The sequence below is a fragment of the Elephantulus edwardii genome, unplaced genomic scaffold (assembly GCF_000299155.1).
Source record: "Elephantulus edwardii isolate Elephantulus edwardi_28Jun2011 unplaced genomic scaffold, EleEdw1.0 scaffold00214, whole genome shotgun sequence".
NCBI classification, from domain to species: domain Eukaryota; kingdom Metazoa; phylum Chordata; class Mammalia; order Macroscelidea; family Macroscelididae; genus Elephantulus; species Elephantulus edwardii.
Genome location: NW_006399964.1, coordinates 1,005,635 through 1,032,969, shown reverse-complemented (window position 1 = coordinate 1,032,969; position 27,335 = coordinate 1,005,635). Strand labels below are relative to the sequence as shown.

Sequence of the window (27,335 nt, the reverse complement as noted above, 5' to 3'; positions counted from 1 at the left end):
GTGAATACGTGTGTGATTTGTATGCATGTGTGTGTCTGCATATGGCATGTGCATGTGTGTGGCGTGTATATGTGTGGTGGGGTGTGTGTATGTGTGTTACATGTAGGCCTTCCCAGTCTGATGGCGGGTGTGAATTTATGCCTCTCTGGTGGCCTGGGGCAAGAAGCTGCGCTCCAAAGGCACGTGGTTCGAGGCCACCAGCTGCTCCATGGAAGAAGGATGGGCAGTCTCCTCTTGGGAGATTAACTGCCTCTCAAAACCCACCGGAGGGTCAGCTACGAGTCTGTTTTGATTCTATGGTACAAACAACAACAACAACAACAACAATAAGAGAGTCTAGCTAGGTAGGTCTCCCACACATGAGGCAAAATGCTTTTCCTCCCATGTCTGGTCGGGTTAGGAGGCCTCCAGCCCCCCATTACAGGCTTCTGCAGACACCAGATCATTAAGGAGACTACCTTAACCAGATTTCATAGAAAGCATTAAACCTTGGTCTTTCAGCAGCTTCAACCCCAGTACAAAAGTGGACAAAGCCAGCTTCCTCTAGGTGAGATAAAACCAGTACCCCTTCATTCAGTCCAGCACCCCTTAATGCACTAATCACCAGCGAGAGAGCCGCTCTCAGGTGACTGACACAGTCAATGACCAGGAAGGCAAAGACCCCACCATGAGCTGCCCAGCAAGGGCGCGGAGGGAGGCCTACCTGAATTGGACCTCTTCTTTGGGGTTTTGAGGCTGCGGCCCCGGCCGCTGACGGAGCTGCTGTTCTCACTCATGGAGTCCTGGGTGGATGATGCACTGCCGGTGGCCTCGCTGTCCCGCAGCATGCTCTCGTAGCCGCTGCTCCCGCCGCTGTGGTAGAACAGGGCCGTCTTGCCCATGGCCGGAGGGAGCTCCCCACTCAGCACGCTGCTGTTGTCGCTTGCATGGCCGCTGCTGCAGCGGTGGGGCCTGCGTGGAGGAGTGACCTTGCTGTAGGGTGAGGGCAGCACAGGTGCCCCGGGCTTCTCCTCGGCCTCAGGCCCTGCACGCCCTGCCAGGGCCCTTGCGCCTGCACCCCCTTGCAGCAGCTCTGAGATGCGCCCGTTGACAGCCCGCAGGGGCAGCTTGGAGGCTAGCCCAGAAGCAGAGGAGCCCCGATTCCTGCTGAGTGACTGGGTGGACCAGGACATCTGCTTCCCATTGGGAGGCAGCCCAGGGCTCTGGCCCACTGACTGCGGAAGGGACTTGGTGGAGAAGCTGAGAGTTTTGGTGGTAGCTGTGGCCAGGCTCCGCGCTTTGGGGCTGGCCAGGAGCAGCTTGCCCACAGCTGTGATCTTGGACTGGCTGGCCTTGGGGGAGGCCCCTGCCGATGAGCCGGTGACTCCCGAGTTGGGGGGTGAGGCCCCCACACTGCGGCCCACGCTCTTGCCTGCGCGGGGCATAGTGCTGTCCCTGCCCGCGTACATGCGCGAGGACAGGCTCTCGGCCCTCTCCAGTGACAGGCACTCATAGTGGCTCACAGTGGTCCTGCCCAGTGAGTTGGTCCTGCTGGCCAGCTGCTCCAGCTTGGCACTGAAGAGCTTGCTGCTGCTACTGGGCTCCTTCACCTTGCTGCCCAGCTCATCGGAGAAGCTGGCCAGAAATGTGGCGGGCTGGTTTGATGGGCTGCTAGTCCCACTGCTGCAGGTGCTGTGCTGGGGGCTGGCCCGGTTCTTCTGCTCCAGGCTGGACTTGCGGACCGGAGGCAGAGGAGGAGCTCCTTTGGGCCGGGCTAGGATGCAGTGCTTGGGGGATGCCACCTTCCTTTCCAGGGAGGCCTTGGAGGATGCAGAGCTGAAGCTACTGCTCTCGGGGGCACAGTGGAAGGAGAGGTTGTCCAGCTCCTCTTGTTGACTGGCTTTCTGGAAAGCTCTAGGCAGGCTGCTGGACCTCAGGTTCTTATTGGAATGGCCAGGGCTCTGGGCAGACAAACCAGACAGGGCCATCTCACAGCCATCCACAATCCTCCGGCAGTTGTCCGGCATGGGGGACGCAGATACCTCTCCGCTGCTGCTGCTGAGCCTGTCACCGGCACTGGACTTCCTCTCCTGGGTCTGCTCAGGCCCGGCCTCAGGCTTGGTGGGGCTGGCCCCCGTCTCATCCCTAAGCCCTTCGTCAGGATGAGCGTTCTCTCTCTTCACCTCATCCTCTCGCTTCAGCCAGGGGTCTGCAAACGTCATCTCTCTCTTGGCACTGGTGACCTGGCTGTCCTGGGGGTGACCTGCTCTAGGGGCTGTCCCGACAGGGGCAGTGGACACCTCAGTGTCCTGGATACTCAGGGGCCCCATGGTGATGCAGGGGTAGACGGTGATGTTGGTCTTCATGGGGATGTAGCCTTCTCGGCGGCTCAGGTTGGCTGTGTTGGAGATGGTGACCATGGCTTTGCCCAGCGTTGAGATCTTGCAAGCTTTGATGGGAGCGGATCTGTTGAAAGCATCTTCCCCCACTTCAGACAAGATGAGCACATTCTCAGGGCCCCCTCTGGGCGTCTCCCTGCACACCACAGCTGAGTTCGGCCGGCTGCTGATCAGTTCCGAGGCCGGGGGCTCGGCCATGGCTTCCCCGTGCCCAAAGCACGTCTGGGCGATGAAACTGTGACAGGACTGTTCACCGTCACTGGCCGTGCTCATCTCGCTCAGCCAGGAGCTGACAGAGGAGCGCCGGCTGCTTGCATCTGGGGCCTTCTCATCCAGGGCTAGCTTGGGAAGGGGCAGGAACTGCGTGATGCTGACCTCGGAGACAGAGGCCACGTTGGAGTAGCTGTCCAGGTCCTCACTGATGCTGCTGATGATGCTGACCGGCCGGGAGCCCGAGGCCAAGGCCTGCACGGAGCAGTCGCTGTTAAAGCTGATGATGCTGGTGGGGCGGCCGCCGTCCAGGACCCCGCTGATGGTCAGCTCCTCCACCAGTGTGAACACCAGCTCGTCCTCCCCATTCAGCTCCAGCGGCTGCTGCACCGTCACTGTGGTTGTGCTCACTATCTCCTTCTGGGCCTCAGGGCATGTGCTCGCGTGGTGCTCATCCTCGCCAGGGGCTTCCGGGAACTCCTCGCTCCCAGCAGACATAGATCTCTTCAAAACCTGGGGACTCATTCCCACCGGGGGGGTCCGGACATCGGGCTGCGGCCCAGGTTCGTTGGATGCTGTGCCAGCATCCTTGCTCAGGGCCGGCGGGGGTGCAGGGGCGGGCAGGACCCCCTTCTGGGTGTAGACCTTGCACCTCTGCGATGGAGAGCCAGGGGTCTTATAGTCTGAGGTCTTGGACAGGCTGGCAACACCCAGGCGCGGGGAGCCCACCGGTCGGGGCTTGCCCTCGCTGAGGCCGCACGAGTTGAGGCTCTCCCGGCTGCTCTGGAGGCTGGAGCTCTGCACCAGTGGGGAGCCATGCTGGCTGCTGCCCGGCACGCTCCGGGGAGAGGCTGGGCTGGGGCTGCCCAGGGTCACCACTGGGCCTGGGGACTGATGGCGTTGCACCCTGGAGGCCGGGTCCGTGCCCTCCCTCTCGGCCAGCTGGCCACTGGCCCCGCTCTCCTCCTTGTCAGGCTCAGAGAGCATGCTGGCCCCGTTGGCCTGGCCGGGTGCACGGCACCTGCTGGCCGCCTCTGCCCCAAATGGGACAGGCAGCTCCTCGAAAGGAAACTTGCTGGGCTCTTCGCTGCCGTCGATGCAGTCGAGTCTCTCCTGCAGCTCTGCGAACGTGTTGCACTTGAGGCAGTCCCTCTCGGCCTGGCTGGCGGGGGCCTCTGCGGCCTCGAGAGCCCGGCCATCACTCCTGGCCTTCTGCAGAGCCGGCACGATGGGCACAAAGTCCGGGGGACCTTCATTGTCTGTAAGCTCCTTGTCGGAGAGGGCTGTGCCATTGGGCCCGATGTAGATGACCGTGTCACAGGACTGCTCGCTGCTGGAGGAATAGTCAGGGTCACTGGACAAGTGCGGCATGGCAAAGTCGGGGTCCCCTGCGGTCCTTGTGTGGAAAGGCCTCAGCTGTGTGGGCCGGCGCATCCGGCCTTCTTCGCAGGAGCTCTCTCCGCCAGAGGAGCTGGATGTGTACTGCGGGGAGAGGAAGGGGATGAGTTAGAGTGGGGACACAGAGATCCTCAGCACAGCCCGGACAGGCTATTGAAGGCCACGGTGGGCCCCAGTATGGCCCATCACTTGATGTGTCCACGCCTGTGTGTCTATCTGTCCCACAGCTGCATGTGCAAAGACCAGTGCCAATGAGACACACAGGGCGAGGAGAAAAGGCCCCGTACAGAAGGACAACCAGCCCAGACCCCATTTGGCCACGCAAGGGCTGAAGGCATCTCCAATCTGGAGGCCCAAGCCATTTGCAGAACCTTACGCCACAGACTATCTCTCCTTTAAACAGTTGGGACTGTTATTGCTGTGTGCTATTGAGTTGGAACTGACCCATAGCTGACCCTCCAGCGGTTTTGAGAGGCAGAAAATTACATGGGAGGAGATTACTTATCCTTCTCCCATAGAGCAGAGGGTGGATTAGAACCCTGTGCTTTTGTGTTTGCAGTGCAGTTTCTTACCACTTGGCCACTGGAGTATCCTGTCTCTTATCTATGCATCTACATCTATCTATCTATCTATCTATCTATCTATCTATCTATCTATCTATCATCATCACCTCCATTGGGCAAAAGGTTCAAAGGCACAAGGTTCAAGGCCACCAGCTGTTCCATGGGAGAAAGATGGAAAATTTCCTCCCGTGTAAGTAACTGCCTCTGAAAACCCTCTGGAGGGTCAGCTATGGGTTGGTTCCGATTCTATAGAACACAACAACAATAACAACATATGTGTACACACTGTTAACCTGAAGGCATGTGGTTTGAATCCACCAGCTGCTCTGCAGGAGGAAGCAGGGCCATCTCCTTTTGTGCAATTAACTGCCTCAGAAAACCTGGTAGAGGGTTGGCTGTGAGTTGGCTATGCCTTGAAGATACATAACAACTATATGTCCGTCCGTCCGTCCGTCCATCCATCCATCCATCCATCCATCCATCCATCCATCCATCCATCCAAGAGCCAGACCACAGAATTGATTCTGCCTCACCACAACCCCGTAGGTATGAAGCAGAATGGTGTCCCATAGTGTTTTCTAGGCTGTATATGTTGGGGAACTTATCTCCAGATCTTTTTTTTTCCTTCCCAGGTATGTCTGAATAGATTTGAACTACCAACCTCGCATCTACTTGTAGCATGCTCACCCCTTTGGACCACCCAGGGTCTGTTCTATACAATGAAGCATAACTGTCTCCCCCATCACCATGATCCTGGACCTAAGTGACCACAATGATGACTGCTTCTAACACTTGCTTTCTCAACCCTAGCTTTGCTGCTTTAGAAATGAGTCTTGTGATATTTTTAGCTGGTCCTCAGCATCCACCTGAAACCACTAAATTTGCATGGCAATGCCCAGGTGAACGAAGAGGACTATGGGAAATCAAGAAGAATCAGAGCTGCGTTAATCCAGACTCAGTAATCCCCTTTGGGGTCAAACAGTCCAAGGGCTGTCTCCACCTCCATCAGACCAAGACAGGCAGGAAGAAAACAGTGGCTCTTTCTGGTCCCTCCCAAACACTGCCTTCTAATTGGTAGCACACTGGTAACATTTAGAGAGGCCCACGTGCTCCCTGGTGGGTGAGGTGGCGGTGGAAGGGACCAGCTCTGGGGAGGAGACAGGACATGGGTGATGCCTCTTCACGACCCTGTAGGTGTTCTGTCCCCAAAGCGGCACGTGACCCTGGCACATGGGGGCCAAGTGTGCACTGGCTCCTCTGGACGCTGGCCCAGGGCAGGGCCCCAAAGGGAGGCCTTTACCCAGCCCAGCGCCTGCAGACTCCTTACCTTCGTTTTCTTCTTCTTCATCCTCAAGACCCGCGAGGCGATCTGGATGGTGGACAGGGTCTCAGCGTAGCTGCCCGCGGCCGCCGAGATGTGAGCAATCATGGTGGTGCGGCAGTTCATGTTCCCCAGGGACTCGCGCAGCAGCATGGTGAGCTTGCTCTCCCTGCAGGACAAAGTGAATTAGGGCCGCATTAGGGGGCCATGCTTCACACAGGCTGTCAGGCCTCGCGCTGGGATTTTCTGTTGTTATGGGCATTTTTTCTTTCCTTTTTTTAATGGCATCCTAATGAGTATCGTTCTCCCGTGTGAGCCTATTTGTATTTGGCAGAAGAGCAACTGCTTCTAACCCCAAGGATCGAATTCATGCAAATGCCTCCCTTGGCACCGCTGCCCTGGCTGGGGTGGGGTGGGGTGTCCTCTGTGCACGTGCACACGATGGGGCCCATTGGGTGGCCTGCAGATACAGGCAAGGGGGAGGGATCACCAGAAAGTGCCTCTGCGGCTAGGGTTTCCACAAGCCGCTTCACACATGGCCTCTCCCTGTGTTTGCAAACTTGCAGTCATTGAAACAAAGACCTGTCACCCAACCCAAAGCTTCTATGTTGTTAAGTGGCGTCAAGTGGGAACCAACTCATAGCTGACCCTCCAATGGGTTTTCAGACACCGTAAATCATACAGAAGGAGACTGTTCTTCTTTCTCCCTTGAAGCGCCTGGCAGATTCAAACTGCCTGCCGTTCACTTGGCAGCACAGGTCCTTACCACTAGGCTACCAGTGTCTATAAAGACGACTTGATATGTTTCTTTTCTTTTCTCAAAACCCTTCTCTGTCAAGATGTTAAACACTTTACTGCCACTGCCTCCTATTTAGTAGTGATGGAGTTACACAGACCCACGCTCTGAGGGTGAGTGGAGAGCCAGAGAGACCCAGGTGCCCACACAGTCAGGACTTCCTAGAACGGTCTCCACAGAGGCCTCCACATGAGCTCTGCAGTGGTGATGATGAAACTGTGGCCTACATTGTCAGCTCAGCTCTTTTAATGCATAAACCAGGAGGATTGTGGATTCAGGTAAATCACGGTATTTTTTTTGTCTGTTTCCCAAGGCATAGAAAAGTAATGTTTACACTGTATTGGGGTCGATTACATGCAAAACAGCATGATGGAAAAGTTTCAAATATTATGTGAATGATCGGAACATCACACAAAGACATGAAGCGAGTACATGCTATTGAAAAAAATGGCATTGACAGATTAGCTCAAGACCTTCAATTCATAAAAAAACAATACGTGAAGTACAATAAAGTGAAATGTTGTTGTTGTTGTTATGTGCCGTCAAGTCGCCTGCGACTCATAGCGACCCTATGTACAACAGCCCTAAACTCCGCTCTGTCCTGTGCCAATCGTACTGTCTCTGACACTCCCATCCCAATTATCCCAGTCACTGAATCAATCCACCTCATAGAGGCCCTTCCCCTCCTGCGCTGTCCCTCCACCCTCCCAAGCATGATGTCCCTCTCCAAGGACCGGTCTCTCCTCACAACATGTCCAAAGTAAGTTAGACGGAGCCTCAGAATCCTTGCCTCCAAGGAGCCACCCGGTTTAACCCTTTCCAGGACAAATCTGTTTGTTTTCCTAGCAGTCCATGGTATTCTCAATACTCTTCTCCAGCACCACAGCTCAAAGGCATCAATTCTCCTTCTATCCTCCTTGGTCATTGTCCAACTCTCTGATGCATAACAGGTGATTGCGAAGACCATGGCCTGTATCAGACGCGAAATATGTCTATGTAAAATTACTTAATTACTGGATGGTAAAGGAAAGGAAGATCCCCAACCGGTGGCCTGACACAGTGACTACAGCGATGGGTTCCAGGGTGCTAGGATTCTGAGGATGTCACACAACAGGACAGGACAGGGTTCAGATCTATTGTTCACAGGGTTGCTATAAATTGTACGTGACTCAATGGCACCTAACAATAACATGTAAAACCACTTAATAAATTAATAAAGTTGGTAATGTTGATTCAAGGAAATAATTTTTATTTTTTTTTTAAAGAATTTGCTCTGGAGGAACGACTCCAGTTTTTCCATTCTCCTACATGTCCCTCGATCACCCTATCTGTCAGTATGTCGCACTGCGTTACCCATCCCAGGTAGATTTCAGCAGAGCTTCTAGACTAAGATCAGGAAGCAAGGCCTGACAGTCTACTTTCAAAAATTAGTCCCTGCACACCCTATGGATCACACAGAATATCAGCTGATATAGAGCTGCAAAATGCACCTGATATAGAGCTGGAAAATGAGTGCCCTCAGCTGGAAGGCAGCAGGGTGCTCACATGTGACTATGAATAAAGATGGCATGTAACTAGGTCATCTTTAGGATATAGTTTAAGTGTGCGCCTGGGAGCAGATGTTTTGTCATTCATCATGCTGCCATTTGACACAGTAGATTCAACCACATGGAACAACATGCTTGTCCTAAGTCCATCCCTGCTCAGTGTTTAAAAGGCCACTTCTTATTACCATATGTACACTGCTTTGACATTAACTACCACTCTTCTTGCTAAAAAAAAAAATCCACCTTTTCCTTCAGCATGCCTCCCCACTGACTGCTGCCAAATGCCAGTTCCTCTCACAGTTTCCCGCTAGACCTTAACCCCCAGATGCCCTCTCTTTGTTTTCAGAGCCTGGGCGTGTGCATCTCTGTCATATCTGTAATGCCACATGAGAAATGCCTGCTTTCACATCTGTGTCCTTAGCCCTCCGCTCAGCTGTGAGTCCCTCAAAGGAGCCACTCCGCCCTGGTCACTCCCTGGAGAGGCCTGTCCAGCTCAGCAGCCTGTGAGACGTGGCTACAGTCTGCAAGTTGCAGCCATGCAGAAGGACGGAACCATTGACATGTGACCCGGGGCAGGTCTGGAGGGGGGCTGTGGTGTGAGCAATCGCGTCTCCTGTTCATCTGGGACCAATTAAGGTGTCAGGCTGAGGACACCGCGCTTGCCGTGGCTCAGTTCTAGGGCAAAGTGAATCTGCTTCTGTGCTTCCAGCAGAACAGTGAGGAATGACAGTGGAGGGGCCTGTGCTGAACACCAAGTGCCCTTCACAACAGGTCTGGCAGGTTGGCACCAAAACCAGCAGAACTGACAGCCAGACAGAGCAAGCCAGGTAGATGTTTTTCATGGAGATGTCACAGCTGGCACACCTAAGGCTTCATCTTCAGTCTGGGAAATGGTAGATGGATTATTTTAAAATTTTTTAAAAAAATTTTATATTGGTTTGCATACAAAATTTGTACACCTTGTTTATTGTGTCCTTGTGTCTTGTAGTCCTACATTCACAGTGTGTTTCAAATGATTACTCATAAACATCTTGTTTTAGAAAATTAATCACCACTGATCTATGCCTTCTTTTAACCCATGTTTTCAGATCCCAATTGGATCTTTTCTAATTCCTTCACCACCTCAAATTCCACCCTTCACTCACCAAACTGAGTTAGTTCACTCAGCATTATGCTCTCTAGACTCTCCCATGTTATATATTATAAAATTGTTACTCCTTAGTGCTACATAGTAGCCCAAATGTCCACCAGCAAACAAATGGATTGCAAAATTATGAAACATTTACACAATGAAGATGGATTCTTGGAGGTTTATGCTGTACCCCTGAATTAGGGAGTTCCTAACGATATAGCTTATTAATCAAATGCACAAGATGACTTCTCTATATGACCCTGAATAAGTTCTCAGGAGAAAGTACTGAAACAGAAGAAAATAAACTTCACTATATTGAACTGTTCACCATGTTTCCACAGGATTCCCCAATCATGAACCAATAATATGGACACATGTTTCAAGAAGGAAAAAAAAGAAGGGCACACTGATGGGAGAAGTCGTAGTACACGTGTGTTGCTTAGCAACAGGCACTGCAGCTCTGCTGAAAGGAAGCTGGTAAGACCTCTGCCAGGTTCACAAGGGCCCACCCGGGACCCTGCACCCTGCCTTGTGGGATTCAACTGGTTTTTCCAGCCTCAGGATGATCATTTAACTGGAACAAGGACCTGAATACTGTACATTTAACTCAGGATCTTTGCTAAGTAAAGAAAAAGGTTCGAAGAGTTTCGAGAGTAATAGTCAGCAATGATCTTTGTACCAAAAGTGAAGGAATGGGTGTCCCTGAATGAAGGGTTAAAAAGCTGTGGTGTGTTCAAACAGTAGGTGTTATACATCACTAGCAAATGATCCATAAACAATGGAATACTACATGATACAGATTAAATAAGAACAGATTATGCTGAGGGATAGAAGTCAGTTACAGAAAAAGCCATTATAGTGTAAAATCATTGATATAAAAACCCAAGAAACAGTTTAACACAAAAAGAATACATTTTGGAGGTTTAACGGAGATGAGAATTGAGGGAGAGAAGGGAGCCAAAAATAAAAAAAGGTAATGATCCTATCAGTTGATGCAGAAAAGGCCTTTGATAAAATCTAACACCCCCTACTGATTAAAACACTCAACAAAAAAAGGAATAGAAGAGAACTTCCTTGAGATAGTGAAAAGTATATGCACAAAACCAAGAACCAATATAATTCTCAGTGGAGAGAGACTAAAATTATTCCTCTTGCAAACAGGGCCCATACAGGATGCCCACTCTCACCACTCCCATTTTAAATTGTATTGGAAGGTCTAGCTAGGTCAGTAAGGTAAGAGAAGAAAACAAGAGGCATCTAAACTGGCAAAAGATGGTAAAACAACTGCAATATGCAGACAATATCAAAGTGTACAGAGAAAACCCCGAAGATTCAACCAAAAAAAAAAATAAAGGTACACTAGTAAACAAGTTAGAGTGGCAGGATACAGGATCAACATACAAAATTCAGTTGAATTTTTCCACAGCAACAAAGGAAGCATGGAAAATGAAGCTAGAAAAGCAATACAAGAATCAACCACAAGATGAAATACTTGGGATTTAACCTACTACCTTTATGGGTAAAACTGCAAAACAAGAAACTGTTATTGTGTGCTGCTGAGTCAGAATCAACTCAAAGTTGACCCTCCAGTGGGTTTTCAGAGGCAGGTAATCACACAGAAGGAAACTGCCCATCCTTCTACTTTGTAGTTGGTAGATTTGAACCCTGAGCCTTTGGGATTGCAGCACAGCTTCTTACCACTAAGTCACTAGAACTCCCTACAGGAGACAGTAAGAGAAATAATGTTGCTGTTATGTGCCATCAAGTTGCCTGTGACTTATAGCGACCCTATGCACAATAGCCCTAAACCCCACTCTATTCTGTGCCAATCTTACTGTCTCTGACACACCTACCCCCATTACCCCAGTCACTGAATCAATCCATCTCAAGGGTATTCCTCTCTTGCGCTGTCCCTCCACCCTTACAAACATGATGTCCTCCTCTGAGGACTAGTCTTGACTTGCAGCATGTCCAAAATATGTCAGATGAAGAAGCTTCAGAATCCTTGCCTCCAAGGAGCAGCCTGGTCTCACCCTCTCCAGGACGAATTTGTTTGTTCTCCTAGCAGTCCATGGTATATTCAATACTCTTCGCCAGCACCAAAGCTCAAAGACATCAACTCTCCTTCTATCATCCCTAGTCATGGTCCAGCTTTTTGATGCATAGTAAGTTAACTGCAAAGACCATGGCCTGAATCAGGCTCACCTTAGTCTCCAGACTGAATAGAAAAACATTCCCTGTTTATGGTTAGGAAAAGTATAAAAGTGAAAGATGGTATAAATAAATTTTTTTCAAAAATTAAAACTAGATAAAAAAGAAAAAGAAAGTAATTTTTATTTTATTTTCTGGTTTTGCCAAGTACATATAACATGGAGCTCTGATATAAAGAGTTATAGAGCTAACACAAAGGCAGCACCTCTGGTGGTTTGACTCCACCAGTGGCTCCTTGGGAGAAACATAGGCAGTCTCCTCTGGCACAAGTTACGTAAAATTGGCTAATATGTAGGTTTTTTTAAACATATATTTTTAAAAGAGAGTACGTCTCCCTAGTACTTTGTATTTTCATCTCTGTTGTTTAGCTATAAATTGAGGGCATTGGAGATAGGGAAAAATACTGAGACTACAGCAATGAGCTTGAAAAATACTAGCAGAGATTCCTAGGTAAGAAGCTGAGACCCAGATTACAGAAGGGCAGTGATAACAGAGCAAACAAAAGACTGAAGGAAGAAGAGAGGAGGGCTGAGCTGCTAACAGAGCCCCAGTCACCACAGGGTGGACGGAGACCTGGGACCAGGTGGGAAGAGTTCCTGAATGGGGGCCAGGTTGGGAAGAATAGGTAGAGACTAGTGACAGAGAAGAGGTGACAGGGGTCAGGACAAGGGCTGGCCACACCTTCATGTAGCCCCACCACTTCCCCTCAATCACAGCACACCATTTAAGATGATCTTTGGAAAATAAATTGTTTTTTTTTTTTAAATAAGTCAATCATTTTCTTAGATATAACATGAGGATAGAAGAAGTGCAGGACAATGAACAAATTTTAATAATAAAATTGTTTTTAAATGAAGGTGCATGTAATACTCTAGAATGTTGTTGTGTGCTATCAAGGCAAGTACAACTCAGTGACCCTATGGTTAATGGATCTGAACCCTGCCTTATCTTGTACCATCCTCATTATCTCTGACACTCATTGCTCTGAAGCTCTGAAGCTCATTGCTGTAGTCTCTGTATCAATCGATCTTGTTGATGGTCTTCTCCTTTGTTGACCCTCCACCTTTCCAAGTATGATGTTCTTTTCCAAGGAATAGGCAGCATGCCCAAAGTATGTGAGACCAACTTCTGCCATCCATTTTCTCATGAGCACTCTGTTTGCACTTTCTCTAACACATATTTGTTTATTCTGTGTAATCTATATGATATTCAATGCTCTTTTCCAACACCACAAATCAAAGGCATTGATTCTTCTGTCTTCCTTATTCATTGTCCAGCTCTCTGATCATAGCAAGCAACTGGAAAGACCGTGCTTGAATCAGGTGCACTTTAGTCAAACTGACTTCACTGCTCCTTAGTACTTCAGAGAGTTCTTGACAGGAGATTTTTCCAGTGCAATACAGCTTTTGAACGTTGGTATCAAAGGTGTTGATTGTGGACCCGAGGAAGATGGGATCATTGACAATTTCAGGCTTTTATCCATCTATCGTCATGTTGCTCAGAAACTACAGCCCACAGGCCAAATCTGGGCCACTGCATGTTTTATAAATAAAGTTTTACTGTAACACAGGTACACCTATTTGTTGACATATCATCTACAAATCTATTTCCACAACAAATGCAGAATTGAGTAGTTGCAACAGAAGATAAATGACTTGCAAAGCCAAATGTATTTCTTCTAGAGCTCATCTGCTGACCTCTGCACTTGGGTAATGGCATCATGCTGGTGCCCCAGGCATGTGCCCGATGATCAGAAGCCAGAGAGGCAAGGTGCCTCTTCATTTCCTCACTACTTGGCATTCTAATCTGGCAGCTGTTATCTGTGTGGTCTCTCTGGGCTCTGCCATGGTGGGAGGGCTGTCGTCCGTGCTGCAGGGACCACATGCTCAGGTTAGCATCTCTGGAAGCACTGAGCTGTGGCCATCGGCGAGTGCTCCAAAGCTCTCCTATTTCAAGCTGAAGCAGAACTTTTCCTTCCAAAGAGGCTGTGAGCCTGTCTGCATTCCCTCCCCTAATTAACTCCTTAATGTATGCAGCTCCTCATGGAGTTCATCTCTGAGCGGGCACAGTGATGGTGCAAGTGAGGGACAACGTCCTCTGTGCTACAGTCAGGAAGCCTGCTTTGCATCGAGCGAGGTAAACACTTTAGGCTGTCAAGAGTTAAGTGCCTTCCATGCAAGGATCGTAACACTCTGTCTACTTTGGGCATCTCATTAGGAGGGGCCAGTGCTTGGAGAAGGACATCATGCTTGGGAAGTGTAGGGTCAGGAAAAGAAAGGGAGACCCTCAACAAGATGGACTGATGCAGTGACTGTAGCAATGGGCTCAAGTGTGTTGGAGATGGTGGGGATGGGGCAGGACAGGGCAGAGTTCAGATCTGTTCATAGGGCCACTCTGAGTTGTAGTGGACTTGATGGCACCACACCACCACAAGATATAAAAAGACTCCTGACAGCAGAGAGGCACCTCCACCACTAATTCCCAGACTGCAGGAAGACAGCTAGCTCCAGATCATCTCTCTGAGTCATCTCTACAGGAAGCATCCGTGGACACATAAAGAACCCTGTTTGCTTCAAAATGTCCCCCAAAGGTCCAGACAAACTCCAACAGCCTAGCCTTTTTCTGAAAGGGCAGTCTGTACTCATAAGTCGGATGTTCAATGATTCTCAGACAAAGAAGTATTCCCAACTGGGGAAACAGTCCAGGATCGTCAGACGAAGGGCAGTGCTCAAAGTCACCCTGTGACAGGGACCAGATAATCCCACAAGAAAAGACCATGCTCTCTGGAGGACAAACACAGATGCCTGGAGTGGGCTAGGCCTCATGACACCTCACCTGCTTCTATACTCTGCAGAGTTCTCAAGGGCTTTGGGCTTCCAGAAGCAGGCTGACAAATCCTTTGCCTGAGCACCTCGCTGGATTTGAAACACTAAGCTTTTGATTAGTAACTGAGAGCTTATCCATTTGCCGCAGCCCTGCCTCGTGGGCATGGTTGAAATGAACCTCTCCAGAGGAGCGTGAAAGGAGGGCACTGACTGACCCTGCCCTTCTTGGGGGCCGAGGGAAGGCAAAAGAATCCTGAATCTCCAAGTTAGAAAGCACAACCCTAGCACTCTGGGCCCATCCTTTCTCCAAGCCCTGCTTCCTGTGAAGAGACAATGAAATGTCATCTGTGAAAGACATGGGTCAGCTGTTAAAAAGGAATGTTTATACATTATTGGTGGGATTGTAAAATAGTGCAACCACTCTGGAAGGCAATTTGGCACTTCCTCAAAAAGCTGACCATAGAAATTCCATATGACTCAGCTATTCTACTGCTTGGAATATACCTTGAGAATATGAGAACTGAGGCACAAACAGAAATTTGTACACCAATGTTCATAGCAGCATTATTCACCATCGCAAGAACATGGTAATAGCCCAACTGTCTAACCACAAACAGATGGATTGAGAAATTATGGTACATTCGCACAATGGAATACTATACAGCACACAGGAACAGTAACATTGTAAATTATTACCTAACTTGGGAGGGACTGGAGAGCATTATGCTGAGTGAACTGACTCAGTCCCACAAGGGTAAATATTGTATAAAACTGTTATTGTAGAATGAGTATAAGGATCCAGAAGGGGTGAGAGAGGATGGAAGTAGAGGGATGTGGATGTGCAAGGGGAGGAGGGGATTAATCATTGGGTTGTACAATTTGATAGATGGGGGGGCGAGGGAAATTGAAAGAAGTTGTTCAAATTTGTATTCACATTTTGTGAATAAACTAGTAGGAAAAAAAGGTGCTTCCTTCAGTACAAACACAATGAGGTTGCAAAATAAAGCAAGGTGTGGCGGGACCTCTCTACATAACTCAATTCTAAAAATATGTTCAGCAAAAGGAGCTTAGTCCAAAAAACAAATTAATCTCCAGAACAATTTGCAGGAGAAAGATTCCTGAGGGTAGCAGGAATTGAAGCAGGCATATAAATCATGGAGATACATGATCACACCCGCCTGGCACACACAGTCATCATGCTTTTTAAGAGACACAGTGTATGTATGTGTGTGTAAGAGGGAGAGAAAGAGAGACGAAGAGGGGGAGAAAGAAAGAGAAGAGGGACACACACACACACACAGAGAATGCCTCACTGATATTCAAGAATGGACTCACATACACAGAATTTTTGTAAGAGCCAGACACGCAGTTCAAGATGACTAATAAACAAATAAACTGGTTGTCACATTCTTAAGGATAGGGCCCTAGAGCTACAAGCCATTTCAGTAATGATCCTATTTCCACCCTCTTCAATTGTGAACCATCAGAGTAGGTTTTATACCATAAAGCACTCGAAATGCTGGGTTGCCAGGTAGCTGGCTTCAAGCATTCTAATCTGTGAGCCCTAGAACCAGCCTCCTGGCTCTGCATCCATTCACCTAGAGTAGGCAGTGGGGTGAGGAAGGAGAAGGAATGGAAAACCGACACGAGGCAGAGAAAAATTGAAGTACTTTATGACTATCCCAGCAGCATCCACACCCTCTCATTGCTTCCTCGTCTATGAACCTGGAGTCCTGGGCTGGCTGCCAGCTGCATGGTTGGCAGTTCAAGTGCCCAGTGGTAATGCCCAAGAAAGGCTTGACAATCTGCTTATGAAAGGCCACACCACAGGCAATTGGTGGTAGAACTGTGGTTCTGCCAAGATCTGGAATCATCTCAACCACAACTGGTGGTGGCAGCCTGTGGACAGTTCTCTCCTGCCATCTCCTGAGGTCAGCCTAAGATGCCAGTATCCATGGTCCAATGCTCGAGCAAAGGTGGACAAGCACCAGTGCAGTTTCTAACCTTCATAAGAAAGAGCTGTGCCAGAGGCAGATCAAGTCACAAGCCCCCTGCGTGACAGACATTTCCATGCCTCTGAGTCCCAATCCCCAAGAGCACATCTTTGTCTGGGACACTGTTGAGCTGCATCCATCTGAAGCATGCATACACTCATGGGGAAAAGTACTTCCCTTAGGTCTCTTTAGAGAGCTCTGGTGGTCTAGTAGGTAAGGAGCTGTGCTGCAACCCACAGGCAGGTGGTTCAAAACCACCAGCGGCTGGTAGGAGAAGGATGGGCAATTATGTCCTGTGGGACTGTATAGGCTCTACTAACCCCTGCGAGGTGGGCTATGAGTTGGTTTCAACTTAATGGCAATAAGTTTTGCTTTGGGGGTTTTTATTGGTTTTACTTACAAAGTTTATATGCATTGTGTCTCACACTATTATTGTGTTTCCTACAATCATTCCCATGCATCATGTTTTATAAAATTAATCACCATTGGACCTTGCCCACCATTACCCTGTCTTTTCATATAGATTCTCCGCATTTCCTTCTCCCTGCTCCCTCCATCCACCAAACTGTGCAACATTATGGTTTCCCCCTCCCCACTCCTCTGCTTTGACTCCTTCCCCAGCTTGGGTTCCCATACATGTTTTACTATCAACGGCTGATAAAGCAGCCACAGGAAGCCCAGCGGAGTCCTACTGAGTGTGTGTGAGCCAGAACCGGCTTGGTAACAACTGGTCTCGGCTCTTCTAATGCTGAGCAGTACACAGGAGAGCCATGGTCTTCCCACACCGTCTCTGCCACCATGGCACCACGGTGGCATGGGAGGCAGAAGGGGGTCGATGGCCCCAAGCCTGTAGCGCTTGGTGAAGCAGAAGTCACTCTCAGCAGGCCCAGCCTGGAATGAGCCCTTGTGAGAGCTCCCTGAGGAACAGCAGATACCTGGATGGAAAGTTTTCACAAGCCAGAGGTAATGTGTTGCAGGTAAGAGGAGACAGGAGTCCATAAAATCCGAACTCTAACTACCATAGTTTACACCATGTACACAGCAACGTGAGGTCTAAGGGAGCATGGGCTACAGGCACCCTTTGAGAGATCCGTTTGAGGTGTAACGGTGAAGCTGCTCCACAGAATATTTTAGGAGAAGCCTATCATGGAATTTGAATTTATAGTTGCTGGAAGGTTTCTAATTAAAATCCTAATCAATCTGCTTCAGTGACATTTAATAAGACTTCATCTTGCAATGACTGAAATGGCTATATAACATGGCTCACTTATACAAACGTAATGTGGTCCATGAAAATGGATTTGTATTATTTGGTTGCCTAACAATTCATTCACTGATGTACAGTCGGAACCAACTCAGAGCTGACTCTCCCTGGGGTTTTCAAGGCAGAAGAAGAAACAGGAGCAGGAGCAGGAAAAACACTTGCCACGTCTAAATTACCAGCCACTTAGAATTAGTAGAATTTTAACTCTTCTAGATATTTTAAATATAAGTTCTGCTCAGAAACTCTCTTCCTGCTTGCCTGCCTTCTTTCAATCAATCTCTCTCTCTCTCCCTTCCTCCCTCCCTCCTTTCTTTCCTATCATCTATTCCAAGACCAAATACCCAACATTGGAAATTTCAAAGATAATTCATGTAATTTGTTGTTATGTGCCATCAATTCATAACCAACTCATAGCAGACACAGCAGTGGATATTCAGAGGCTATAAATCACATAAGAGGAGACAGCCTCTCTTTTCCTCAAAGAACAGTGGGTAGATTTGAACTACTTGCCTTGGTCTTGGCAGCCCATTTTGCTACCCACTAGTCCACTCCCTAATTTACATAATAAGAATTATAATATAGAAAATCCATTCATTCCAGGATGCAGTCTTAGTCAAGGCTGTACAACGATTTTTAAAATCATAGAGTATTAGGACTGAAAGGATTCTCAGGAGTCACTGCCTTTCCTGATATGAGAATTGCCATTGTACCAGGTGATCTGCTTCCTGCCTGAATATTTCCTCTCAATACAAACTTGATATCTCCCAGAGTAAACTGTGCAATGTTTTGAGCAACTTCAAATTTTGGAACCATTTTCCTTACATTAAGCTTGACTAACTCTTCCTTATGCCATCTAAAAAAAAGGTCCTGGTCTTTCACATTTTCCTAAACACTGACAGTGTCCTTTTTAAGAGGTGCCAGTGGACAGGTGGTAGAATTCCAGCCTTCACCTGGGGGCACCAGGTTTGGCTCCCAGACAATGGAGATCATGTGCAGCCATCACCCTCCCATCAGGGGAGGCTTGCTTGTTGCTATGATACTGAAAATGTGTCAGAGAAGCTTCCAGATAAAGAAGACTAGAAAGAAAGATCTGGCATTCCACTTGGAAAAGCCCATGACAATCTTACCATGGGTACGGCACTGCATGGTGGTCATGAAAGCAACAGTGTGTCCTCCGTATGGGTGACCTTCTAGCACATTGCTGAGGGACAGTCTGTGTTCCTTGCACTGCTCCTCAAATATTGTCAGGGTCAGCTGAGCACATGCTAAGTTCCCTCCTCTACCCCACAGCCTCCTCTCTGCTCAGACTTCTTATCAAGACCTCAGGCCTCAGAGCAGAAATGATACTTTTATTCTGCCCTAGCATTTGATGAATGTTGATAATATAATAGTTCTAGAACATACAGAAAAGATCTTACTTTTATAAAAATAACAATCTTTTGAGGTGAAATACACTTAATTCAAAATGAACCAGCTTAAAGTGAGTAATTACGCTTTAAGTTGATAAAGAGAGCAATTATTCAGAATACTACTGCACAACCACCATCTACTTCTAAAAATGCTCACTGCTCCAAACCACACCCCAGTCAAGCATGTACTTCTCCCCTCCCTCTCACGACCTGCTCATGCAACCACTAATATGCATTCCATCTCGAAGGGTTTATTCCTGATCATGGGTATTTAAGACAGATGAAGTCCTGAGATATGTTTGAAAGTTCATTCATGCTGTAGCATGATGCATATTTCAGTGTGTTTCTGACTGACTCTGTAATAGGCTGTTGTTGTGTGCTGTTGGGTTGGAAGCGACCCCTAGCTGCCCCTCCAGTGGGTTCTCAGAGGAATGACATGGGAGGAGACTGTGCATCTTTCTCCCATGAAGCAGCTGGTGTATTTGAACTGCGTGTCTTTCACACTTTATCTATTTATCCACTGATGTACATTTGGGCTGTTTTCTTTTACCTTTAAGCTACTGTGAATAATGATGCATATTGATATGCAAATATCTGCTTGAATTCCCATTTTTAATTCTTTTGGATAGAAGTGGAATTTTTAACTTTATGAGGAACTGCCAACCTGTATTCCACAGTGGATGAATCATTTATTACATCCTCAGAAACACCATATGAGGTGGGCTTCTAATTTTTCTACATTCTGGTCAACACTTGCTATATTCTGTACTGTTATTATAGTTGCCTAGTGGGTACCAAGTGTTATGTCCTGTGGTTTTTATATGCAATTCCCTAGTAGGTGGACTAGTGGTTACAATTTGTGCTGCAAAACCCAAGGCTTGTGGCTCAAATCTTCCAGCTGCTTTATGAGAGATGGTGAGGAATCAGCTTCCATGTAATCTGTTGTTGTTGTTATTATGTGCTGTTGAGGTGCCAACCTTATTGTCTCTGACACACCTACTCTCATTACCCCAGTCACTGAATCAACTCACTCATCAAGGGTTTTCCACTCTTGTGCGGTCCCTCCATGTTTCCAAGCAGGACATCCCTCTCGAAGGACTGGTTCCTCACTGCAACATGTCCAAAGTACGTCAGACAAAGCTTCAGAATCCTTGTGCCCATGGAGTATCCTGGTTTCACCCTCTTTTGAGGTTTGTTCTCCTGGCAATCCATGGCATATTCAGGGCTCTTCTCTAGCACCACAGCTCAAAGGAATCAATTCTCTTTCTATCATCCCTAGTCATTGTCCAGCTTTCTGATGCCTAGAAAGCAATTGCGAAGACTATGGCCTGGATCAGGCACACTTTAGTTTCCAGACTGATGCACTGCTCTTCAGTATTCTAGTGAGGTCTCTTGCATCAGACTTTCCCAGTGCAATTCGTCTTTTGATATCCTGGCTGCTGGCACCAAGAGTGTTGACTGTGGAACCAAGCAAACTAAAGCTGTGAACAATCTCAATCTCTTCACCATCCATAATGATGCTGCCAATTGGCCCAATGATGAGAATCTTTGTTTCCTTGATGTTGAGCTTCAGTTCCTACTTAAGGCTGCAGTCCTTGATATTCTGCAGCAAGGTTCTCCTCTCTTTCATCACCAAGGTTGTGTAATCTGCGTAACGCAAGCTGTCAATGAGTTTTCCTCCAGTCCTGATGCCACATTCCTCCTCATACAGCCCAGACTCCTGGATGATCTGTTCTGCATATAGACCGAAAAGGTATGGAGACAGGACACAACCCTGGCGTATGCCCTTCCCAATTTTGAACCATGCAGTATTTCCTTGCTCTGTTCTGATGACTGCTTCCTGGTCCAAGTACGAGTTTTTCCTCTCAAAACCCACCAAAGGGTCAGCTTTGAGTCAGTTCAACTCTAAAGCGCACCCAAAAACAAGTGTTAATGAAGGGAGCTCTGGTGACCTAGTAGTCAGGAGTTGTGCTGCCAACTCAAAGGCATGTGGTTTGACGTGACCAGTGACTCCAAGGAAGAAAGATGGGAGGGTCAGCTATGAGTCAGTTCTGACTCCATGGCAATGACTCTTATGTCTGAATTATCAATGAAAGTGCAGATGGCACAGAGGTCAAGCACTCAGCTGTTAACAGGTCAGCAGTCCAAACACACATGCCTCTTCATGTATATTCAAAAAGGTATGGCATAAAGATTGCTAGGGGGCCTAGGAAATTCTGTGGGCAGTTCCACTCTGTCCTACAGGGTCACCAAGCCTCAGAGTCCACTCAGCAGCAATGTGGTGGTTAATGTCTGGTGATATAGAATATCTTTTCTTGTGCTTAATGGCCACGTGCCTCTCTTCCTCAGAGAAATGTCTATTCCAGTCTTCCGCACATCTTTAATCCAGGTTATCATCTTACAGTTGAAAACTAATTTAGGTGCTTTATATATTTTGGATCCAAGGCCCTTATAAGAGTTATGATTTGTAAATATAGCTTATTTTTTGTACATATTTAAGTTTACCAGGAACTAACAATGTCATCCCTTTATTAAAAACAAAATTGAAAAAATAACTTAAAGGTAGTTTAGCACACCCTGTAGAGAGGTAGACAACAATGGCTCCACAGACTTCCCCTGGATCAAGAGACTGGCAAAAGGCTAATGAAGTTTAACATTTTATTCAAGAGAGGCTTAACGATTCAATAATGAGACCCCCTGCACTCATGGAAAATGCAGGAGGGTCCATAATCATTATTCAATCCACCTGCAGGATCTGATTAGAGGCAATAATTGTGTTTATATCATCACGGCAATTTGGAGTATTAAATGCTACTCTGGTGCTTTCCATGAAGTTCCACTCCCTTTTGAAAATGTATTTGGCGCGAGTTTTTTCATGAAGATGACTGCCTTGCCACGGCCATTTCTGTAGCTCTCTCACCTTCCCAGGCACCCTGCAGGAGTTGATCATAGCCTTTTCAGAGGAGGGATGTGGAAGCATCTCGATGACGTTGCGTTCTAACCATTAGACCTACTCAAGGGAGAGGAGCTACTGTACGATTCAGAAACCTTGCTGTTCTTCACTTTACAGCATCCAGTTTAGGAACTTGTGCCAGTACTAATAATACAAATGTCAGGGGCCTCTGTACTAATCAAGGGGGGCTTCGGCACTGAAGGCTGATGAAGACCCACATCACACTATGTTTTCATGGAAATCCTGAGCCTCTCCCCCCTTTCTATTGCCCTCTTTTATGGATTTTTAAAGATTTCTCCGAAAGAAAGTAAGTCGCAAACTATCTTTTTACATAATAACTTCTTTTATTTCAGTCCTGTTCTGATTGTCTCCTCTTAAATCCCTTCCCCCTACATCACTCTCAGCCTTCTGTCTCTTTAGTGATAAGCTAACATTTCTAAGGCATTCCTATGTATTTTCAGGTCTCTTTCAGGGAAGAAATCTCCCTGAAGCTTATGTCTGGTGTGGCTTCTTTTAATGGGAATTCTCTAGGGCAGAATCTGTGACCTTTTTGGGGTTTATGTTAGAATTGAGCAGAACCTGGGTTTTCAAAGTGGATTAGGAGTTCTTTCTAAATAAATTTGATTTTTTAAAAAGACAGGAAAGCATCTGTAAGGGTTTCATCACTTTCTTCACCTACTCTAAGCAAAACCCCAGGATGAGAGAGATGCGGGCTGTGGCGTAATTATGGGGCTTTTACTTTCCAGGCTGGAAACAGGCGAAGCTTGCTGTTGCCTCTCTCTTCTACAAGCTTAAAAAGAGGTTATCTAGGATCAAGAGGGGGAAAATCTAGGCTTGATGACTATTCTGGATCACAGTCCTAACCATTACATCCCTGGGGTTTGTTTTAGCCAATTCCAGACTTTCTCCATATGAAAAGAAAAAGCAGAGAAAATGCAAATATGAGTACAGTGCAGTTAGCTGACTTGCATTGGCCTGCCTGTGCTGCGGCTGCGATGCTGTGTGCCATCAGCAGATGCCTTCCTCAGCCCTCGCTGTAGGAGAGCCTTCCTAGTGGTGAGAAAGACTGACTCGTTTGTTGAGGTCATTGCTACAATAATAACACTCCCTTGGAAAGGACTTGGGCAGTCTTGGGAGAATGGATCAGATAAGGAAGCAAACATTACCTTCAGTAGACTTGTTCTCACATCTCTTCTTTGCAATGGCCTTCAAAATTGGGAGGGTGCTCAAAACTGGATTCAGGTCAGGATCCACTATTTGCACCTTCTTCTTCCATTCATTACCTCTTGCTCTTCTTAATCAATGGTTTTCAAAAGATGCACTGAGGAGGATGGAACTGGTGCCAGGCGACCTGGGGCCACTGTGTCACTGACTGACAGGACCTCTGTCTTCTGCGTGAAGTGCCACAGCACAGGGAGTTGGTGGCTTAGGAGCCGGCAGCCCAGCAAGGAGGTGGCTGGCAGCAGGATATTGTCTGTACTGCCACCTCTGGGTGATGGGATTATTCATAGCTCCTTGAGCAAGCTGTGGATTTGGGGCCTCTCTTGTACCCATATTAACCCAGGCTTTCAGTCTGGAATTCTCTTTATACTTTAATCTCCATGGAAAGTCTTCTGAATCCAGCTTAAATCCACTAATCTACCATTTGGGGGGGGGAGTGGAGGGGGAGGACGTTCTGACAGTACTAGCAACTCCCTGAGACATGTGTCCTTGAAGACTACCTTCCCTTTCATTTTAGGTAAAACTTTAAAAAGTTTCAGGGTGTGTGTGTGTGAAAGCTCTGGTGGCCTAGTACTAAGGAGTTGGGTTGCTGACTTAAAGGCAGGAGGTTTGAATCCACCAGCTGTTCTACAGAAAAAAGATGGACAATCTCCTCTCGTGTGATTTGCTGCCTCTAAAAACCTGCTGAAAGGTTAGCTATGAGTCATTCAATTCAATGGCACACAACAATACATCTAGATCCAGAAAACAAAAATATGTCAATCCGGCAATCATGCATGTGCAGTTCAACGACACTGGTCATGTTCACTGTGTTGGGCAACCATCCGCATCCTTAGGAAACCCAGTGCCCCTAAGCCCTGACTCCCTCAGTCTTAGCATTTAACTAAAACTTTTTGACATTGATCGTTCAAAGCATTCTGGTATTTGATTTTCTTCTGACAGGCCTGCCAATAAGAGAGACCAAAAACTGCCAGGGCTATTTGTGCTGGACACTTGTCCAATGTAGTCCCTACTAGCTGTCACCGGCAGAGAGCTTGAAAGCCTTGTGGAGCACATGTGTCCTGGACTTCCCAGGGATGTACTTCCTTTGAAATCAAGTAGAGCGATGAGGACAACATTGAGAGAATGCCTTCTGGGCATCATATGTGATTGAAGTGAATAGGATTCCACCATCTTCCCAAAACATCCTAACTGGATTGATTCTTGGCACCAAGATTTAGTACTGCAAAGAATTATTGCTGGTACAAGTCAGGAAGAAGTTGTTATGGGAGATATGGAAATTGAACTCAGCTTTAAAAAGACTGGGTAATAGAGGAATTTTAAAGTGCAATAAAAAGTGATCAATAATCCTAGGAATGCACTCACATCTTAGAATAACCAACCTTATAAGGTAAAAAGATAAAGTCTAGAAGGCCGTGAGTTGTATGTTAGAAGGATTAATGAAATGAGAATTACAAGAAAAATCAGAAGCATATGAGTATTGTAATTAGTGTTATAAATAAAATGTGCATAAATGGATGGATGTGTATTAAGGGAAAATCAACTTGTTTTATAAATGTTCACTCAAAACATAATAAAAAAATTAAATGAAAAAATTCCTAGAATCAAATGAGAATAAAACCACAAAATGCCAAAACCTTTGGGGCACAGCTAAAGCAGCATCCAAGAGAGAATTTATAGCATTAAATGCATACATCAAAAAAGAAAGGACCAAAATATATAGCTTAAATCTGTAATTCAAACCATCAGAATAAGAAGTCCATAGACACCAGAAGGAAGTAAATAAAGATTGTTATGTGTTGTCAAGTTCATTACAATGCATGTCAATGCTATGCACAATAGCTCTGAACCCTGCTCTATCCTGAGCCAACCTTATTGTCTCTGACAGACCTACCTCCTTTACCCCAGTTACTGTGTCAATCTCAATCCCTCTCATCTAGAATGTTTTCTCTCTTGTGCTGATCCTCTACATTTCCAAACATCAGGTCCTTATCTAAGGACTGGTCCTTCCTGGCAACATGCCCAAAATAAGTCAGGTGGTGTTTCAAAATCCTTGCCTCTAAGGAGCAGCTTGGTGTCACCCTCTTTAGGACAACTATGTTTGGTTTTTTTGGTGGTGCATGGTATGTTCAATACTCTTCTCCAGCACCACAACTCGAAGGCATCTATTCTTTTCTATCATTCTTATTCATTGTCCAGCTCTCTGATGAACAGCAAGTAATTTCAAAGACCATGGTCTGGATCACGCACACCTTAGTCTCTAGACTGACACTGTTGCTCTTCAGTACTCTGGAGAGGTGCCTGACAGCAGATTTTTGTAATGAAATGTTTTGTTTTTTTATTAGAACAGAAATAACTAAAAGATGGAAAAATAATAGAATGAATCAATAACACTAGATTTTGGTTCAAAAAATCATAGTAATTTTAACAAAAGAAAAGAGTGGCAAAATGTAAATAGACTAGGTAAGGAATGAAACTGATGACGTCAAAGTAGAAGCAAATGAAATTAAAAGATCATAAAAGACTATTACAAAAAACTGAATTACAACAAATTTGAAATTAGGAAGAAAGCCAAATTTTTAGAAAAACACTACCTACCTAACCTAATACGACAAGTTAGAAAATGTAAAACTACTAAAAGAAAAAAAAGAGATAATCTAAAAACAATCAAACAAAGACAAATTCTCAAAAATAATAAAAGTCCCAGACCAGAACATTCACTGAAAAAATGCTACCAAATCCTCAGAGAAGACCTGAAACCAATTCTACTCAAGCTATCCCATAACATAAGGAGAAAAAGATCCCCAATTTGTTCTAGGAAGCCAGTAAAGCTCTGGATTCTTAAGGCCAAAGACATCACTTAAGGGGAAATTACAGAGACATACACCTCACGACAGAGTGCAGAAACTTTTCAACATTATCATTAATATCACATGCAAGCAAGATTCTACTGAAGATTATCCAAAAATGACTGGAGCAGCACATCAACAGAGAACTTCCTGAAGTGCAGGCTGGGTTTAGAAGAGGCCATGATACTAGGGATATTATAGCTAATGTTACAGGGATTTGGCTGAAAGCGGAATGTACCAGAAGAATGTATATCTGTGTTTCACTGATTATGCAAAGGCATTTGCCTGTGTGGATTGTAACAAACTGTGGCTAACTCTGAGAAGAATGGGAATCCCAGAACATTTGATAGTGCTAATGTGAAACCTATACTTGGACCAGTCGTCAGAACAGAGCAAGAAAACACTGCATGGCTCAAAACTGGGAAATGTGTATGCAAGGGATGTGTCCTATCTCCATACCTTTTCAATCTATATACAGAACATATCATTCGAGAGCCTAGGCTTTATGAGGAGTAATGTGGCATCAGGATTGGAGGAAGACTCTTCAATAACCTGTGTTATGCAGATGACACAGTGACCTTGGTGCTGAAAGTAAGGAGGACCTGAAGTGCTTGCTGCAGAAGGTTAAGGACTGCAGCCTTCAGTATGGATTGAAGCTCAAGAACAAGAAGACAAAGATTCTCACCATTGGCATGACTTGCAACATCTTGATAGATGGTAAGGAGATTGAGATTGTTAACGGCTTTTGTTTGCTTGGCTCCACTATCAACACTCTCGGTACCAGCAGCCAGGAAAGAAAAACATGAATTGCACTGGAAAAGTCTGCTGTTAGGGACCTCTCCAAAGTACTGAAGAACAATGATGTCTGGAGACTAAGGTGTATCTGATCCAAGCCATGGACTTCACAATTATGTGCTATGCACCAGAAATCTGGACAATGACTAGGGATGATAGAAGGAGAACTGATGCCTTTGAGCTGTCATGTTGGAGAAGAGTATTGAATATACCATGAGCTGTTAGGAGAACAAACAGGTTCACCCTGGAGAGGGTGAAATCAGACTGCTTCTTGGAGGCAAGAATTCTGAAGCTCTGTCTGACATACTTTGGGCATGTTGCCAGGAGGGACAAGTCCTAGTAAAGGGACATTATACTGGGGAGGGCAGAGGTGTGTCAGAGACAGTAAGATTAACCCATGATAGAGCAGGGTTCAGAGCTGTTGTAAATGGGGTCACAGGTGACTTGATGGCACACAACAACAATAACA

The 27,335-nt window shown here is 46.6% G+C and overlaps 1 protein-coding gene across 1 annotated transcript in view; it reads right to left on the bottom strand.

Annotated features, from left to right (window-relative positions):
• The window catches only part of KIF26B (kinesin family member 26B), a 717,418-nt gene that overhangs the window by 21,361 nt on the left and 668,722 nt on the right, over window positions 1-27,335 (bottom strand). Inside the window, exons 11-12 of the mRNA XM_006897738.1 lie at window positions 5,877-6,039; window positions 704-4,070 (exon numbers count right to left, since the gene is read on the bottom strand). Of these exons, the coding sequence (XP_006897800.1) occupies window positions 704-4,070; window positions 5,877-6,039 (3,530 nt within the window). The remainder of the gene's footprint in view (window positions 1-703; window positions 4,071-5,876; window positions 6,040-27,335) is intronic.